Below are 19,945 nucleotides of genomic sequence, written 5' to 3' on the forward strand. Positions count from 1 at the left end.
TGAAAGTTATCTGCTATTCACAAAGCTGCGTGAAGTTTCAAATTACTTGGAATTGAAGTGTAACAGTAATGAACATGTATCATAAATAACATTAAAACTAACAATTCATATCTGCTGACACAAAGTTTGAACAATGCATTTCATGGTCACTTAAAATTTTCCATACTTGTTATGAAAATACACTGTCACTGACACGTTTGCATAGATTAGGGGCTTTTTTCAATGTTTCTTTAGAACCTGGTTTCCAAAGCTATATTAATTATCATGCATCTTGTCAAGTAAGCCACTCTGTGTATATAATGAATGACTTTGCAAATTTTTTATTTATAATGATTGGTTCCAAAGAAGCCTTCTGACGGTTTCACAACCATGCACCACTTAGATCACTATGCATGTGCACTACACCACGTACAGTCACTGCGGCCTTTATAGTAAATGAATTGGGGCCCAATTCAGGATAGAAGCCATGTTAAGGGCAGCACTTGCTGAATTACAGTTGGGCTTAAAAAAGATCAAAAGAGTTGAATGTTTTAGGATCTTTCTTATCTTTGACTTTTAATCTTTTTCCTATATTTGACAAAGGAAGATGTACAGTTTTACCCCTACTTTCTTTGGTGTGTGTTTGTAAACAGGGGTCTGCATTAAGAGTGTTTCTACATGGTTTTCGCTGCTATGACGAACTTTTGTAGACATCCCAAGCAAACTTAACACTCGCCAGCTTGGGTGCATCTAGCAGAATAACTTGTTAGTGCAGAGCTCGGCATGGGCTAGCTATCTAAATATATATCCAGCTTCTCAGGCAGGTTTTGCAGTCTGTTGCACTCTAGTCTACACTGTTGTCAGAAGCCAAGTCACCTAGTTTAAAGTCGACTCGGAAATCTCACCACTCATCACAATGACTGCAGAGTAGGGAGGCATACTTTTAAATTAACTACTTCCTCCAGTCACCAGCATGTGATTGTAAAGGGGGTGCTTCTGTTTGTGTTCATAGCTCCTCCTCTTCTGAAGGAGGTTGTTCATAAAGATGGTCTATAGACTTTGTATGTAAGACTTAAAAATTAAAACTTTTGTAAGGATCTTTTGGGTCTTTTTGGTTTTCTTTATAGATCTCCATTTTGATCCAGTTACTGGTCCAGCTCCTTTGCCACCTGCTCGAAGACTAACAGGGGACAATGTCAAAACTAATAGAACATCCCAAGACTATGATCAGCTTCCATCCTGTTCAGGTAAGACAACAACCATGCGGGGAGAGAGTCTGGCTAAGAACACAAATGATCTTGGCACAAAAAGACTAAAGTCTTGTTTGCTAGACTGTTCCAAGCCGTGCACACACATTGCCATTAAGAATCACATCAAGTCACATGGCAATTCTTTTTCTGCTTAAAAAATGAATCCATCAGAGGAACGGTAGAGATGGATGTTACGATAGCAAGCAAAATCCTGTGTGGTTGGCCCTAACCTGAGTAACAGTGACATCTTCCAAGTGACTTATTTCTTTCCTAGCAGTTGAAATGGGCTGTTTTATGTCTATTCTGAAACTTTTCTGGGAAATGACAAGTAATTTTCCCTCTATCTGAGGTCACAAGAGGCCAGAAGTCAAGCAGTGACTGTTACAGTTCTTGACTAAGTTTGCTCTCTTTTTATTGTCTCATGAAAAAAATATCATTTGAACTTGCCTCTTGTTGTTCTCTTACCTTCATACTGATGTACCTTGTAATAAGGATCTGAGTACTTTTAAGTACTGGGTCACTTAAGCAACGAATACCTTGCGAAGTTTATAACTACACAAGTCAACAAATTTCTACAACAAATTAAAAAGCTGACAGTCTCTGATCCAGATAGCACTCCCATTGGTTCTCTAGTACAGTTATGTGATGGCTGCATCCTGCAACTGGATTCATAAAGCTGTTTGTGACTGCAAAATGGATTGGCAAATGGAGAGCCAGTGTCCTTTGTGCCCAGTAGGAACCAGTCAGTCCACCCCTTGAAATACTAATTGCTTTTTGTGGTACAACACTGCTATTTTAGGAGATGCTATCAACTCAAAATCAGGGCAGTTTTTAAAACAGAAATACTTAAATAGTGGCATCAGTATTGCTCATGGATACCCCCAAGTCCTGCTGATTTTAGTCCTATTTTTTCTATTCTTCACAAATTTTCTTTTCATCGCTCATCAGCTGTTGTATGAAAGATTAACTTGTTGGGATGAATTGGCCAGTTGTGGTCCTGAACCTACAAGCAGTTACTTTAGTGCAAAATGTTACTCATGCAAGTAGTCCTGTCGAGTTATGTGCCCGCACAGTAATTAGAAGAATTGGGCTATAGATTACAGTGCAGATGGAATGGTCTCTTTAACAGCATCCAAGAGTTGTTATATGGCAGCATAAGACAGGAAGAATCTATTTTTAATTGTAATTACAGGAGAGAATAGAGAAGTCTGAAAAATGTCATGGAATTTTTAATGGTTGTTAAAGGTCTGAACCTCAGTTTGGTACGTCAGGTAATAGATTGCATATTCAGTAGCCCAGTGCCCCTACTATAATGCTAGTGCTTATTATTTAGATGCAATTTTAAAAAGGTTACCAGAGTATTTATCTTATAATGTAAAATGATGAGAGTAGCAACTTTCTATTGCCTAGCACAGTGTGGCCTTGATTTCTGTTTAGGCGCTTCTGGTACTACCATAGTAACATCATGATGATGTCTTGATCACCTTCAGAGTATGGTATGTTTCCTCCGTGCTGTCTCTGTGAGCTAGTTTTACTTCTGCTCAATTATTGCAAGTTGCCTGCTATTAAAGATTTCAAATAGCTTCCTTAGTATTACTTAATACATGCTCCAGTACCTATATGTATTCCACAACCCTCCACCTTCTAAAATGTCCATGTGTTTCAACCTTTGCTATTAATATCATGCTAATTCAGGATAATATACATCAAGATAATAAATATAATTTGAATCAAATGAAAACTGTGAATTAAATCATGTCATGTTATAATTGGAAAGTTGTTCTTATAGTGGTAGTAATTCCCTCCTATGGAATTAATGAGTTTCAAGATGAACTGATTCACCTTACTCTAGGATTCAAAAGGACAACTTGGTATGGACTATATCAGAGCAGTGGTTCTCAACCTTTTTTGTACCAAGACCCATTTGTAAAAATTGATGGCTAGTCTCGACTCGGTGCCCCTCGACCCCAACCCCCAGCATGTGGGGTGGGGGGCCCAAAGAGGCCCCCAGCAGCCCCTTTGCAGGCTGTAACTCTGCCAGCCTGCAAGGGAAAAGCCATGGTTTCTCATGTTTTTCTCCTTTAAAGAAAAATCCATTTTTAAAGTTTGTTTGCGACCCTTTCGTATATTCTTTGACCCACTTTTGGGTCGTGACCCATGGGTTGAGAAACACTGACTTAGAGTTGGAATTTATTCTGTAGCCATTGAACTCTTAACAAGTCTTTCATCATGTCAGCCCTTGTTTAGAGCTAAGAGTTGGAACTTGTTGCATAAAGGAAGCAAATACAAGTTTGTAACTCCATCATAGACCTACTGTAGGATCATGAGCAAGACACATAACCTCTGCATCTCACTTTGTCTGTCTTTATGATTAGAGTACCCGCTTCACTATGACAGTGGTCAACTTAATTGCTGACTAGCTAGGGCAAGTATATTTCTAACATTGCTAAAATATTCAGAAATGATTGTAAAGGCCCTTAACTTTCCTCTTGACTGTTTCAGCATTGGGGGATGTGGGTGGGGTGTTATTTGAGGGGGGTTGTCTGTAATTGTCCTAGTATGTGCTCTGGTATCATTTCTGTAGGAAATGAAATAAGGATAATGAAAAAGTAAGGGAGTTTTCTAATTCTAGAGGTTTAACTGTGAAGGCATTGAACCTATGTGCAAACATACCTGTTCAGTGTTGATGTTAAGTGCTACCATAGGTGTGAGTGAGGAGAAGTCTGATTTCTTCCCCCCTATAGCTCCTCTCTTTATTCTTTTCCCGGTAAATGGCTGCATACGGAACGAGGTAGATACATTGGCTGCATCTGCTTTTAGTATCTCATTGGTGCTACAGGGAAAAGTTGGGCATGTCCTGGCTACTCATTGGCCTTTATAAAGTACTATTAGCCAACTGTCCACATAAACTTTGTTAGACTAAAGGCACCTTTCAAAAACTGTTAGTTCTTAACTTTCAGTTAATTCTTTGCTATGGAAAAACAATAGAACAATTTTTCTCTTGCAAATAACTCAAAGATCACAACAGGTTCCAGAATGTTTTTCACATGGTGGATTCCTATTTGAAGTCTTTCTTTATTTTGTGAATCATGTGTAGGTGTTTGCTTGTATTAATATTGCAAATACTATCTTACTACATCAAAAGCTGTTATGGCATCCAGGGGGAATGTGGAGTGCTGGTTAATCAAAATTGCTAGTTATCTGAGAGGCGTCTGTTTGGGCCCTCCCAACGCATCCGGTGCGTCAGTGTGCCGGGGGACAGGGTGGGGGCTTGAACAGAAATGAATAGCAAGGAGGGAATTTTAATTAAAAGCTTACTATTCCCATATCACTGTGTGCCAGGGAGGGGGTCCCCCGTGCAGGCTGCTTTTCCCCTGGTTGTGGGACTCTGCAAAACCAGATGTGCCACAGTGGGACTTCTGGTTTCACTTTTGCGGCGTCGATCGGCATGCCGGTTATAGCACAGCTTTTGCTGTATTGAGAAGTATCCCATGGCACCTTTTAAGATCTCACGGCACCCTGGTTGAGAATCACCACTCTAGTAGTTGAAATGTAAAATCTTGCTTGCACTTTTTTATTTAAACATGAACAATAAAGGCACCCTCCTTTTGAAGGAATGAGGGGGATTCTGTTGATATGTTACATCATTAGGATTGATTTCTTTCATCCTGTCTGAAAACACTTTCTTTAATTTGTGCTTTTTGGAGAAACTCATGTTTTAGGGCTCTGAGGAACACCTACCCAAACATAACTTTACTGAGTACCTAGCATCTTCCTCAGCTCCATAGAAGGATGCATTCCTAGAAGATGTTTTCCTGCACCTCAATTATCAGGGTCAGCCTACGTCATCTTCAGACACCCTCACACAACAAGCCTGCATCCACTTGCCCACCAGCACATCTGCTTGCCTGGTGCCCCTGCTGCTTCCCAGTATGTGAGCAGATGATGGGCATGTTGTAAAGGGAACCGAAAGGGATAGTTCACAGGAGAAAAGGCTGGCATCCATTACATGAGAGCCTTAATTTGACTTTCCATTCCAGAGGCCAGTGGGCTGCTTTCTTTCATGTCACAGCAACTTCTGTTCAAGTCTCACTTGTGCTGGTGAACTTCGGTTGTTCATTAAATCCTGTCCTCCATCTTGATCTACTTTGAGGTTAGTCAGTTTCCTCAGGGTTCGATGCAGCCCTGTGACACTAATGTGAATGGTAGAGGCTGCCTGCTCAGAGGCTAAAGCAATTAATTGAATTACGTAAATGAGAAAAATCTGGAGTTGAATTTTGTGGCTGGAGACTGGGACGCTGGAGATTGACTGGGAGAAAAGCCTTTATCTCTGGCTACTTGTACATGCCACAGGGGTTTAATTCAGCTTAGTTCTCCCTAAATTGAAATGGTGCATTTTTAAAAACACTGCTTCAATTTAGGAAGAATTAAACTGAACTAAAACCTGTGGTGTGTACATAAGGGTGGGGGCCCAATCCTTACCTGCCTCTCTGGCAGGGGGGGGAGTGCCAGCAGGCTGAGCAGTCCCTGAGCTGTGTGAGGGCCACCAGGCAACCTACCAGCTGGAACTTGGCCCAGGCAGTCCTGAGGGTGCTGCAGCCATGGAGGGAAGCACCAGTGTCCCCCCACCCTGGTCCCGTCCCGTCTTTCCCCCCAAGCCATGGAGGGAAGCACCAGGCCCCTGCATAGCTCAGGCAGGCAGGAATTGGGGGGAGGATCAGGCTCACTCTGTTTTTTATGTGTGTGTGTTTTGTTTTGTTTTTTTCCCTTCAGTTGAGCCTGCCTGCACGGGCTGCCGCCAGGTCCCACAGCCCCTGAGCTGCATGGGGCTCGCCAAGCCCTAAACACATTGGCTTCATGCACTGTTGCACTTTGTTAGGTAGCAAACTAAAACGCCTCGGAGGTGTTTTATCTTGCTATGTACCAAAGTCATTTAAAGTGGAATATGCTGCTGCGCACGCAAACAGCAATGCCATTAAAACAGAATACGCCACTGAATGTGCAAACAGCAGTGCCATTAAAGCAGTGCAAAAGGGCAATTTAAGCTACTTTAAAGGCCAGTTTTGTGACATGTACCAAGGCCCTCTGTGTCCAGATGGAAGTGCAGTTTAAATATGTTTAAGCTTAGGATTTAACATGATACCTAGCCTCAGCTAAAATGTTATATGGCTGTGAAGATATTGAGAGAAGTGTCAGCACTTAAGAAAAAAAATTCTAAATGGGAATAGTTGCAGAGAGGGTGGTCTAAAGATTTAAAAAGTACCAGCTTGATAGACACATCAGTGGAATGAAAAGAAAATGCATGTTTTGCAAATCTTCCCAAAGAATTAAAAACTACCTTGCTTAAATGACATGATTGCTTACGCAAGTTTTCTAGGAAGCTCAGACATAATGACATTTTAGTTTGAGACCAAAATTGAATTTTTTTTTTTTAAGTAAAGCTGCTTAGAATGGGCTATTTAATATTTAAAAAGAAAATCAATCCACACATACAGCATTTTTCCTGCTGTTTGAGTCCAGGAAAAAAAGGCTTATATACAAACACAATTTCTCTTCTGTGGACAGATTTCTGCCACAGACATGTTTCCATAACTGCTTTTTATGTTTACTCTTAGTGCTATATCTCAATCCGTCTGGCAGTTTTCTAGCATTGTGTGCATACTTCACAATTATAAATAGAGATAATATTCTTCAATAGTAGCTTAAATTGGATGTGTGGAACAAGTTTGAATTCCTCATGTTAGTTCTTTCTCTCTTACTGACGGCTAAGCTTTCTGAAATATTGCTAACTGCTTCAGCCTGCAAGTATTTCTCACTTTTCCCCTGCAAGCTCAATCCCGCTTTGTTGTATTTATTAATGTTGATATGACACTTTCATCTTCAGCGTCCTTTACAGACAGACATGAAGTACTGCTTACGATCTACAGGTTTTCTCATCACCATGTTGCACAGAAGATGATGCAATGGTTCAAATAAAAATTAACCCAAGTTTTGATCTCAGTCCAGTTACTCGTTTCATAGAATCATGGGGAAAAAAAAGGCTTGAGGGGACCTCAGAAGGTCATGAAGGAAGTTTGACTGGATGACCCCCTGAGGTTCCCTCCAGCTTTAGAGGGTCATCCAGTCAAACTCCCTGCTCAAGGAAGGATTGTACCTTTTCATTTGTTAGAGTAATCCTTCAAAAACAGAAACAAAAAAACCCTAGGGTCTTGTCTAAAGTAAGAATAAAACTATACTGATACCAGCAAATTCATGTGAACACACAAAAACCTGAGCTGAGAAATATTCATCTTATGTACTTCTACATAATGTGAAATCATATGAATATGTTGATCTACCTGAGATATTTAACATGTTCAGTGGAATTGCAGTCCAAGTGTTCTCTCTTTCCAAGACTGCACTAAGTAGCAAATCAGAGCATTGATGGTGAGTAGAAAACTCCTTTGCATCTCCAAATCAAAAAAGACATCTCTGAAAGATTTAAGATGACAAAAGGCTATTGGTACCAATATAAATAAAGTGGAAGACTTTACAGCCAGTAACTTCCTCTAATTACATATCAGTTTCCTCACTGTTTGTTGTTTGTGGAACTTTTTAGAACTCTGCTTGAAAGATTAAAATCCTTAAAGAATATTTTGAGCTGGAAATGTTTTCTCTAATCTGCCCTCTTAAAGGGGTATGGACAGCGGACCCACTTTACTTGAGTACTAAGCCCTTGGCTCTGAGGAGGTTAGAAGTGCTGTTTGCACCTACACATTATGATTCTCTGAAACTTAACTGCAAAGGGTAACACTTTTATGGAGCACTACAAAAAAGGAAATAGCGTAGCTTTATCAATGTCTTCTGACCTGTATAACCAAACGTTTGGGGTATACGATTAAGGGCATTGCTTTTGCTGATTAAATCAATTGGAATAACAGGGTTTTTTTAAGGCATGACAGAACGAGGAATTATGACTAATATTTGTCTGCTTGGGTACAGACGATGTGCATGAAATAAACTACAATTGAGTGAATTAAATTCATATGTTTATTTGTTTGGAGTTGTCTTTCACCAAAGCTAACTGACTTGTGTAGCATCCTGAATAAAAATAACTAAACTGTGAGCAGCTGCGTGGAAAAAAAGTTTCTTAGAAACAAACCCTTCTTCCTTAAACTCTTAGATTGTTGAGACTGAACAGCTCTTAAAATTTTGACAGGCTCTTCACTATGAATACTTTTTATACTTTTTTTTTCCTTTGAACAATGCAAATTAATGTAACAGGTTTTTTAAAGCCTTTCTCATGTGGTTTCTTAGATTTGGGGTTTAACCTACTAATCACTGTTTTCTGTAACTTGGATAAGCTTGTTTCATAAAGCTGTTTTCTTTGGTTTGTTTTTTTTTTAAACAGATGGTTCACAAGCACCAGCCAGGCCCCCTAAACCACTTCCTCGCAGGACTGCACCAGAAATACACCATAGGAAAGCCGACACCTCCATGGAAAATGTGGACGCAAAAATTGCAAAACTTATGGGAGAGGGCTTTTCCTTTGAAGAAGTTAAACGGGCACTTGAGATAGCCCAGAATAATGTTGACGTTGCTCGTAGTATTTTAAGAGAATTTGCCTGCTTTCCTCCGCCAGTCTCCCCACGTCTCAATCTATAGCAACATGAAAGTCCTTGCAGCAGATGAATTCCATGTACGTGCTTGTGGATCTGGGAGTGAGAAAATGGAGAGATGGAATTCGAGAGGCATTTTCTTCTCCTGTCATCATTAGCAAGCAGTCTGCTTGCAGCAGTTTATCAAATGAAGATGACTGCTCTAATCAAGACTTACAAATGGGCTGAAGCTTACGTATTTTTGCTAGCCATACTTTTTAAATCAGGGTTGAACTGACAAAGTAATTTAAAGAAGTTTACTTCCCTTGAACTTTCAATCTGTGAAATGCTTTTTCTTGTTTACAAGTGGGCAAGTTAAAAGTTTTCTAGTTGACTCCTGTACTGTGTTCCTGTTCAGAGTCAGTTCTGCTGTAGCATTCCCAACAGTTTCCATGTTGACTGCCCTAACAATTAAATCATCTTTTTTTCCAGAAGCTCCACATTTCCATGTCTACTTTTACAAGATGCTTTAAAGATTTTTGCATTTCAGCTTATCAAACAAATGCAAAAAAATACGTGGCCTTCACTACTGAGTTTTTTCTGAGATTCCTTTGCTTTTGAGAGAGGAAAAAACCTGAATGTATAATGCATTATTTTGTCTTTGAACTGCCTTTTTAAAGGTATTTTGACAGTGAGATTGGGCAGCTTTTCTTCTTAACATGGTTTTGTGACCTGTATCTTAAACACATAGGTCTTTATCCACATAGTTTCTGCAGTTGAATAAAAAAATCCCATGTCAGTCATGTTACTAAATCATGACACTTGACAACTCTTTAAAACTTAAGGAGTATTAAGAATTCAGATGTTTAAAAACAAACCAAATGCATATGTTCATGTTGTACTTACGTTGGATACTGAGGGCAGGCCACTAGTTATAGTTTAAGTATTCTCAGGCATGCTGAATAATAGGGAATCTTGTTACATAATCTTCATGATGTTCAGGTAAATTACAGTCCTGCAAAATGGAATAAAGTTAACTTCCTATTTGAGTGATTAGCCTCTGGTTCATCACAGCTTGGATTGGTTCATATTAACATGGGAACTTTAAATCTTTGATGCACTGTTAAGTCCTAATACTACTGTAGCAATATTTTTTTGCAAATCTCTTTAGTAATTCCCTCTTTCTACACTGTTATGTTAGAATGTGTTTAATACCCAGATTCATTCACTCATTACTTCTGCTTGGAAGCATCATAGATTTTTTTCCCTTGGGTGAATTTGTTACCTTGGGCTGTAAGTTTGGGGGTTTTTTGTTTTTTTGTATTTTTTTTTTAAGCACAGATTGATGCAAACCAAACCTTGCTCTTTGTTGAGGTCTGTTCTTACTACAGCATTGAATTAAGAGTCCAAATATTTCCAGATTAATTCCTGTTTTGCTGCTTTCCTGTTTTTGTGGAAACTGTTGAAGTCATCTTTTCCTCCCTTACTGTTGAAAAGATGAGCCATGTGGGAAACAGAATAGTTTCCACTTTTTGAAATGTGGCCAGTATATGAGACCTTTCAGGTTATGCTAAACTTGGATTGAGATACCTATATATTGTTCCCATTCATCTTTCAGTTTTATCTTTCACTCAAAGCAAGTGGAAGAAGTTTTATACCCTTTAAAGGGCAAGATCTTAACAACAAATGTATTTATTTTAAAGATGCCAACCAACTCAAGTTCAGAATTCAAAGTCACAGAAAATCTAGTGGAAATCACCATTGTATCTAGATCTCCTTCATTTCATCAAAAGCTTACTCCCCCAAAGGAGAAACAGCAAAAGAATTTTTCTGTCACAAAGCATGACATGCCCATCATGAATCTGTCTAGTGAAACAAGATGATGAGAGGTATTTGAGCTAAAGGAATGATCTTCTATTTCATTTCAATCTAAGAAATGGTTCTGAATTTCTGTTCTAGAAAAGGGCTGTTACAGCTTTCTTAAAATGTTCATTCTTTAGATAGTGATAAGTGAAAGCTTTTGGCTCAAGTTTTCCTCTGTACTCTTCTGTTTTGTGGAACAAAATATGCTGTTTCGACTCTCTTGTTCAGTGGATTGTTTCCTGCTTCATATTGATAATGCTTCTGAATTTCAGCCCAATACAAATTCAGAATGATACACGCTCTTAAGTTAAATGCTGCAATTTTGCTAGAATTGTTTAATTATAGTTCTAACATAGCTGTCAGAATAGCAGTGATGGGGGTGTGTGGAAAAAGAACATGCTATAAGACAAGCAGTCTGAAGACCATGTTTTCAAATTTCTAATGATAATGGTTAACCTTAGTATGGATTCTATATCTTTTTTTTTTTAATTTTATGCAGGAGCTTAGCACACATTAAACCATTGTTGCAGTTAAGAAGCAAGAACTACTGTCATTTAAAAGGTTTGAAAATCACTTCCTCCCCCAACAAAATCTATTTTCCCTCTTTCTTCCCTTCTTCCTTAGTAGCAGTCAGAGTCTGACTGGCAAGGGGGTTTTTTTGTGTGTTTTTGAAAATCTCAGTAAGGTAGTACCATAAACGTCAGCTTCATCTTCTCAAAGTATTCCATTAATCTTTAAATGAGAGTATTAATCAGACTTTCTTAAATAGTATATCATGAAAGATGCCTCTGACCCATTTCAGTTAATAGGTATAAAGTCAAATTGAGTGAAAATGCTTTGCTAGACTGTTGATGTTTACTTCACAGGAATTAATGAGTATAGGCAAGATTACTTTAGCTACATCCTGGTTCCCTAAAACATCTCCAACTTTGCTTTGGAAATTAAGGGTGTGATGCTGCCAGCATGAATGCACATGGAAGTGAAAATGGCTTCAAACCAGAAAAAATGGTTTCACAAGCAACACCTACAAATTTTTTTCCTTCCTTAAAGAGTTGTCCAAAGGCCTTTGTCCTTGTATCTGTTTGCACCTGACCTCTTTTGCATTTATTTCTTTGGATGCTAAATTAATTTTTTTTATCAAGATTTTCTGACTCAGCAGTTGAGTAATATCATGGTTCCTTTCCAAAGATGCTAAGCAAAAATTGAAACTGTGCTAAAACAAATTAATTCTATGTCATGAATCATACAGGTGAGTTGGCTGGAACCCTAAAGTGCCCACTAGTTCAGTGTATCAACATTTCACATCCCAAATGCACATTTGGCAAAAACTTCTTTATAATGTGAACTTAGTTTTTTATACCGGAATCATTCTTCTGTTCTATTTCACATATTTTCAGCTTGAAGCTTTACTTTGCACTGATTATCCTGACCTGGTAAACATTTTAATTTGTCTCTTAAAGCTTGACAAATTTGGAAACAGATGAACAGTGCATTTTAAACAGATTCAGGTACTGCCTGTTGACCTGGAATATAGTGCTTCTAGGAATGATCTCCTGAAAAGGATTGCAATAGTTTCCATTTTGAAGGTTTTTCTTCCAAATAACTATTTTATCTGAAAATGCCTTTTATAAACTTGTCTAACATGTGGCAGACATAGTGATATGTTCAATTAATTTATATTTTATTCAATGTTCTTTTTCAATTCTGGTTATTATGTAACCTCAAGTACTTTATCTGTTCTTGTAAGGTATTTTATAAAATTAATGTTAACAGAATGCTGAGTTGGTCCTTAATTTTCAAGCTCTTGTCTCTTGACACACAGTCCTTTGGAAACATAGGTATCCTGTACAAAACTGAATGCTGTCTTGGAATCCAGAAAAGAAAGTATTATAGTAAGAAGGATCAGCACAGTCTGAAGGATCCCCAACGCTGGCATATCTTCATTAGTTGGTTCTCTTTTTTTTATTTGTTGAATTTAGAAAACAAAAATACTGTGTTTAAGAAATCAAAGTGTTTACAGAGTAAATATGTAATATGTCTCCTATAAATAATTATCTTTCTATATGGAAGCTTTACTGAAGATTAATTATTATTCTATTTTCTGAGACATTATAATCACATTTTCAACTGAAGAAATAAGGGTAAATATGGAATAGTTTATCACAATGAGCACATTGGACTTTTCATCAAGGAAAACAACATCAAAGACTATATCATCCTATAATAATGTAGTACTTTGTTTTCATAAGCATTGTAGCCTAGTTTGGGAGGTGGGGGAGGGGAGGTAGCAAAAACATGATTTTTCTCCTTTTTCTATTAGTCAAACTTTGGAAAAGTTTGAAAAGGGTATTGTGGTATGAAGGACAATGTAATGGTTTCTATCAGAACTCAATACCAATTAACACATATAGGCTGAGGTCTTGATTTTAATGGTGCCCACTTGTCAGTGTGTACTAATTTTCAAGAGAGCAATGTATTAAGTGTATAGTTCACTAACAATATTACTACATTTATAAAAGGTTTGATGTATTTTTTCATACAGTGATGGTTTATTTCATCATTTTCTGTCCTGTTCAGGAAGTGAGATGTCACTTCCTCTCTTCACCTACTGTGATATATCAGAGCCATTGAGGCCACTTGGAAATTTGTCTTTAGAAGTTGATGAGGTAGCAGAAAACTGGAGTTGCTTTGCTTTCCACCAGCACAGGTATGCTCACCTGAACTATATCTTGGAGCCCAAAAATTTCATTGGATTCCTATGCAAACTAAAGGAATTGCAAACTCCCTGCACAACAGGAATTGCAAGGCTTTGAGACTGTGTGCAAAATGATGGGGTGCCTGTAGATGTGCCTGCTCAACTGTTCTGTAATTACAGTGCATCGGGGCAGACTTGATTAACAGCCTGCTGAAGTGTGCTAATTAGCATGCTCCAGCAGGCTTGACATCTCCTGTATCAACTGTGCATCAAAATGGCGGTGGTGCTTTAACTAAAGCTTGTTTGAAAAGCTTTAGTTAAAGTGTCCCTACTACCATTTTGAAGCGCAGGATCCTGAAATATGTGAGATGCTTCAGATGTTTTTAAATAGTGGCTCTTGGTCTTCCCTGAGAGCTGCTGTAACTCCGTCCTCCCCCAGAGCATATGTAAACATACCCATGGGTTATTGTTCTTCACGCCAAACTGGGAAAACCCTAACAAAATGCTTTGATCTGTTGGGTGTAGAGCTGCTGACAGCTGTCTGTAAGAGCAGTGAAACCAGCCAGTTTTTACCTACACTGGCCTTTAAAAAAAATCAGTCTACCTTTTTCCATTGAGATGACTGTTGTGGGAACTGGCAGGATGGAAGGGGGCAGGTAGAATTTTTCCCTAAGATGTGAAAATATAGCTATTCCAATTGACTTGTATCATTGTATAAATATTTTACTGCTTTTTGAAATGCTTGAGTATCTGGAACCTCTTAAGAGACTATTTGGCATGAATACACCAATCTTGAATTACTCTGTCTTCCTTAAAGAGACTTTTATTAAGAGATGTCTGTTGTGTGACAGGATGTCATGGTATTAGCTGTGAAGAAAAAATGTTAAGAAGCATTATGCTGCAGTTTTTTGACACTGACAAAACAACCAGGAGCCTAATACGGTGCATATTCTTCTGGAAAAAAAAGCTCAGCTTATTGATCTGTGCGTAGGTGTACACATGCTGTTCTGACAAAGTGTAGGCGAGTAAAAGTATTCACCAGTGCTTGCAAAAAGAGAGAGACTTGCAGAGCCTAAAAGTAGGCCACCACGCTCACCTTTTGTTAAGCATCTGTTCTATTTGGACAGCTTCACTGAGTGTGTATAATAATTGAGCCAGCTTCTCACCAGCTGGAAGGGGAGCTGCATATGCTTACCCAAAAATAGTTTGCCCCCCACTGTCCATCTAGAATCAGTAAGAGAAGGACACCACAGATAATTCTTGCACTTATCTCCAGCAAGTCTTGGAAGTATCCTCACACACTGGCTCTGGTAAGTGCAGTAAGAAAGGTTGTTTTTTTATCTACCAATTGTTTATCATTGAATGCTAAGCATCCCAGTTTGAGCACTTTTATATCAGACTCTCCCAATATATCTTTCTATCAAAGGAGATCTTCTGGAGTTCAGTTTCACATCAGTACTGTCTTTAAAACATTTAATCTCTGAGGTCTTTATTTTCTGAAATCTACTGTGCTCAGAGCAGACTTCCCCAACCCCCTCTGCTACCATATCTTTTATTGTCTGTTAAGATTACGACCTTTCTGAAACAGGTCCACATCTTGATGGGTCACACCTCCCTTTCCTTCCCATGACCCAGTTGAGGCCAAAACCTGCTGACATTCTTCTTTACCTTTTTACTTTCTCCTAACAAACAAGTCATTTGACCTTCCACACAATACTGTAGTTTTATTCTCTTTGTGTCTCTTTTTACTACTTCTCTCACCCTCCCATGAGCAAGCCAGAAAGGGATAACAAGAAAAAACTTATGAAGCCTATGGTTGTCACATACCCTTTGAGTGACATCACTGATGCTGCACGTCACCTGCCTCAAAATTACATAATGTGCCCATATCCTAAATATGGCTGTCTCATCTCCTTAACCCCAGACTCAGCCAGTAACCTCAGCTATACCACCTTTCTTCCCTCCATGGTCCTTTTTGTGCCCAGACTCCTCTTCATGCTTAGTCTGCCCAACAGGACTTGCTTTCCAGGAGTCCTCCACTACCTCATTTCTCTCTCTCCTGCCATGTGATTCTCTGGAGAAACTCCTTTATTTTATTACTGCCACTGTCACTTTCCCCAGTCACCTTTGCCATTTTAGAAGCTCTTGTATTGTCATGTTGGATTTAGACTGTGAGTTTGTCAGGGCATGGATGGTGCTTCTAGCACACTACCAGAATGCTCAAAGAACTAATAGAGATTAGTCCAGATCTTGGCCTTTGCATCGGAGGTGCCCAGCTATCTGTCTTGGAAGCATGAAACAGACAGTGTCCTGATTCTGAGTGAGGTTAGGGATTTACACTGATCTACTATATTTCAGGATATGGTTGATGCTTTAATAACTTCAACTGTTGTGGAGGAGGAAAACTTAATTAAAATTTATGAGACGTATCAATTTACTTGAAGTCACTTGTAGACTGAAGCAAGTGCTTACCTTGCCTAGGCACATCAGAAGGCTTATTTCATAGGGACTGAGCTCATAAAACGAAGGATTCAGAGGGTGTATCTACACATGCACTTAACTGTCCAAAAGACTAATTTGCTGTGGTGTAAAGCATCACAGTCTACACGTGCAACACTATTATTTCATAGGTTTTAGGGTTGGAAGGGACCTATTAGATCATGGAGTCCGACCCCTATTAGACTGCAACAAATTCACTTCTACCACTGTAAGACAGTATTGTTGAGTACAGTACTAGCTTACGGCAGTGAAAATAACTGCACTTAAATGCATGTATTAACACTGACCTAGGTGTAAATTGTACTCTGGCAGTATGGGGCGAGACACCTGCCTGCCGCCTAGCCACATGGCTCTGCTCTTTGGGTGCTCTTGTGCCCCAGCCAGCTCCTCTGCTGCTTGATGCTGTGACCTGGAGCCCGGGGTTGACTCCTTGAGCCTGCTGCCAGGCTGGGGCTGGCCTGTCTTGGCTCAAACTACTGCAGTCCCAGGTGCACGTGAAGATGCTGCGCCTGGGAGCAGTTCACTCCGGCGCAAACTGCGCCGAAGTTTATTCAGTCATTTTAATTGCACGTGTAGATGCACCCAGAATGTCTTGAGCTTTCTTAGAAGGAGAGTAAGGTATAACTTCGGGATTGTCCTGTCCCTTGTGATCACAAAGCACTTGTGAACTTTTCCTTTTGCTTTGCTGCACAGGTCGTGATAAATTAAATATTAAAGGAAGAAACATTATATTACTAGGAGAAATAATTCTTTGTGAACCAAATTGTGAATCAAGGGACCTGTTTCCCACATTGTCAACTTCTGTTCTTCTGGTTGTGCCTGTGAGTTATCTACTAATCAGGCCCTATTGTGCCAAGCACTGTAAAATAGGACCAGGCAGTTTGTGCCCCAAAGAGCTTGTCATTTTAACACGAGATAGACATGGTATAAGTGATAGAGTATAACACCCACGAAGCAGGAACAGAGTGAATGGTGACAGATGTGCCATGATTTTGTGGGGATGAGGGGGCTATATGGTAGGATACATTAAATGAAAAGAACAGAAGAAGGGAGAAGATAAAGAGTGAAAGAAAGTGAAGTGTAAAGGGTGGGGGGTAGATGGGGAGTGTTAGAGCAAACATCCAATTGGCACAAGGCAGAGAAAGCCCATCCAAACCATGTAAAGTTCTGAAGTTCATAGGGGGCTGTTCATTCAGTCCAGTCCATAACTAGTCTTAATAGCTTTTAGTGTGTGCTGTTTTTCAAGCCTTTCAGGATTTGTTTGTTTGGGGTTTTTTGGTCTGATTTGAGGCATGTGTGTAGTATGAGGGCTCCATCAGCACTGTGAATTGATTATTCTGCATTAGCAGTGAGCAAAACTTAGCTATGTGAAACTTAACAGATATCTCACCTGCTTTTGGTCTCATTTACTGTGTGGTGTTCCTGACTGAAATCCCACACCTGTTGGAGATGAATTGACAATGCATGTGCATCTGTTTTTGTGTCAAGACAGGCACTAGGACAGTCTATAGGGGAAGCTATAAGACCAAAACCCCATCTTGTGGGGGGGGGGTCGTGCTGCCCCCTTTCTTGTTAACCCTATTATTCAATGTGAATTTGGCCCCTGTAAGAAGTATGCAGGTGTTTTGGGATTTGTTTACATTTACATTTTTGGTCTGTTGAGGACCACAGCATATTCACCCATGTCTTTTGTCAGATCTTGTCAGGTAGGTGACTACAAAGCACTCTTGAAGCCTCAGGCTATGCAGACTGTCATTCCTAAACCTGCTTAGCAGAGTAGAGCAATATGAGGGCATGGTCTTCTCTGACACTAGAAGTATGTTGTTTTCCTGGGATGGGGTGCACGGACCCCACTCCATGCATGGCCTGAAATGGTTAATTTGCTGCTCTAGAGAGAAGGACCTTGATCAGTGAAAATCAGGACACCTGCCGGAAGAGTTCACCCTGGGAAAGAGAAGGACCCTCCAGCTGTGCTGCAAATAATCAGGGAAGTAACAAGGTACAGGAGAGGAGGCAGGCTGCAGCAGGGCCTGCCCAGCCCAGAGAAATGCTGCTTCCAGAGAAGCAAAAGGAACTGCACTTGCAAGCTTACAGGCTGCAGGCAGAGCTGAGGCCAGAAGCTTCCATGGGGGAAAACAAGGTTCATTTTATGTGAGAATAACAGTGGTGAATATGATACAGAGATGTTTTCTTGGTAAGTCGGAGCCAGTTGGTAAGTGAGTCTCTGTTTAATTTCTCTCTGTTGTATGACAGACTTGTTTTCTGCATCTTTAGGGCATAGAAACAACCAGCAAGTATAGTTTTCCATTGACATATTGTCTGTAGCACTCGTAGTTTTATTTATTTGTGCTGTTTGAGTTTATATTTAAGGATTTGTTTTAAAGACTTCCTGGAGTTTGGAGTTCTCTTCCCCTACTTCTGCCTAGGGATCATTTTTGGTAGTGGAAGTCTGGTGATGGGTTTACTGTGTATATAATTGGTAAAACAAGGAAATGCCCAGGAGGATTAACTTGGAGCTTGTCTACCAGAACAAACTCAACCAATTTTCAGCATTTGGAAAATACCAAAAATGCTTCTTGGAAGCAAGAAGCTGTTAGTACCTTTGGTTCCTCTTTAAAATGGGGTAGCAAGTAGCTTTGGAAGGAAAGAGAAGCGCCTTCCAACTATTTTTCTTTTTCCTTTTGATTAATCAGCAGCTGACAAATCTTCCGCTTTCAGTCAGTTACTGAAATCATGCCAGCTTACTGGCGCTGTCATCTTGACACAGCAGTTACGGTTCTTGAACAAGACATTATTATCCATCTCCTGTTGCTAATTCAGTGGCAGAATGAAAAAACCCACCAGTTAATCAGGGGAAATGTGGAATGAAAAAGAGGCAGTTGCAAAGCGTGGAGAATAAGAAAGTAAAATGAAGGAAGATTAAGTGCATTCTCCAAAAAAAAAAAATAAATAAAAATTTAATGGTAATTTAACACAAAGTCCCCAGAGAATTTTTTTGAGAGATGGAAAATTTAAATATTATAAGAAATTTATCTACTAGAATACTAAAAGCAGTAAATGTGTACATGTAAACTGAAAGCTTCAGAAAGGAAACAGCCTTTTATTTGTTTTTTTTATGATTAGCATGTTAATATGATGAGATGCATGCCTAGGTTTAGAAAGCGTTCATAAAATCTGGTGACTTTTCAACAAGAGGCTGATTCAATAATTTTCAATCTTGCAAATTAATAAGTGAAGAACAAAATGGGGAAAACAATGGTAATGCATCACAGAACATTTGTTGATGAACATTTGTGGTTTGATGTTACATGTAAACATAAAATCTATAAAATTTAAATAACACTGAGATCTCAGTACAGCACAGCATTTCTTAAACATCTGTAAGGGTTGTAAAGCATGTGGGCTATTGAAGTTGCACTTTATGTAGAAGTGCCATGGGGATATCATTCAGTGCTATCCAGACCAACTGTTCACACAATATATTGAGGATTTTCTTATCCCTTCTATTGCGGGACATGCCAGTCTTGTAGCCCAGTCACCTATCTTTTCTTCGTTCATGAGAAACTTGCCGTGCTTCAAACGGTGGTTAGCTTTTTCCTCGAATAGAAGTCTAGGTTTCATTTTTCAGTGCAATGACTGTAATTATACTGCAATTACAGTGCACTCATGCTGTGGTTATGCTTTATAACTATCATTATCACTAATTCATGCAACTGGAAGGCCAGCTACATCACTGAGAATAATTGCAGTGTAAATACAGTGTAGTTAATACATCTTGGCCAATACTAATGATTTTGGTGCCTCAAGTTATAGGTTTCCAGTTTGAGAGCTGACTTTTTGAGTACCTGGCATCTTTCAGTGTCTCACTTCAAGTGCCTAAAACCATCTTGTACCATCTATACTTTTTCCAGAGCCTGACGAAGGGACTTTGATCCTGAAAGCTTGCAGAAAAGGAGTTTTCTTGCGATTTCCCAGTTGGTGTAATTAAAGGTATCATTTTGGAACCAAGAGTTCTAGTTTTTTGTATGTCTAAAACAAGTAGAGCAGCTGAAGTTGCAAGCCACTTTTGATCACTTTGGTTT

General features: G+C 39.2%; 1 protein-coding gene across 3 annotated transcripts in view; it reads left to right on the plus strand.

Moving 5' to 3' along the window:
* The window catches only part of CBLB (Cbl proto-oncogene B), a 193,907-nt gene extending 181,463 nt beyond the window's left edge, over positions 1-12,444 (plus strand). For all 3 annotated transcript variants that reach the window (XM_019476402.2, XM_006258138.4, XM_059720558.1), the window contains 2 exons: positions 1,107-1,226; positions 8,620-12,444. In XM_019476402.2, the coding sequence (XP_019331947.2) occupies positions 1,107-1,226; positions 8,620-8,873 (374 nt within the window). In that variant the 3' untranslated portion in view covers positions 8,874-12,444. The remainder of the gene's footprint in view (positions 1-1,106; positions 1,227-8,619) is intronic.
* The last annotated feature ends 7,501 nt before the right edge of the window (positions 12,445-19,945 follow it).

This window comes from Alligator mississippiensis, chromosome 1 (genome assembly GCF_030867095.1).
Source record: "Alligator mississippiensis isolate rAllMis1 chromosome 1, rAllMis1, whole genome shotgun sequence".
NCBI classification, from domain to species: Eukaryota; Metazoa; Chordata; order Crocodylia; family Alligatoridae; genus Alligator; species Alligator mississippiensis.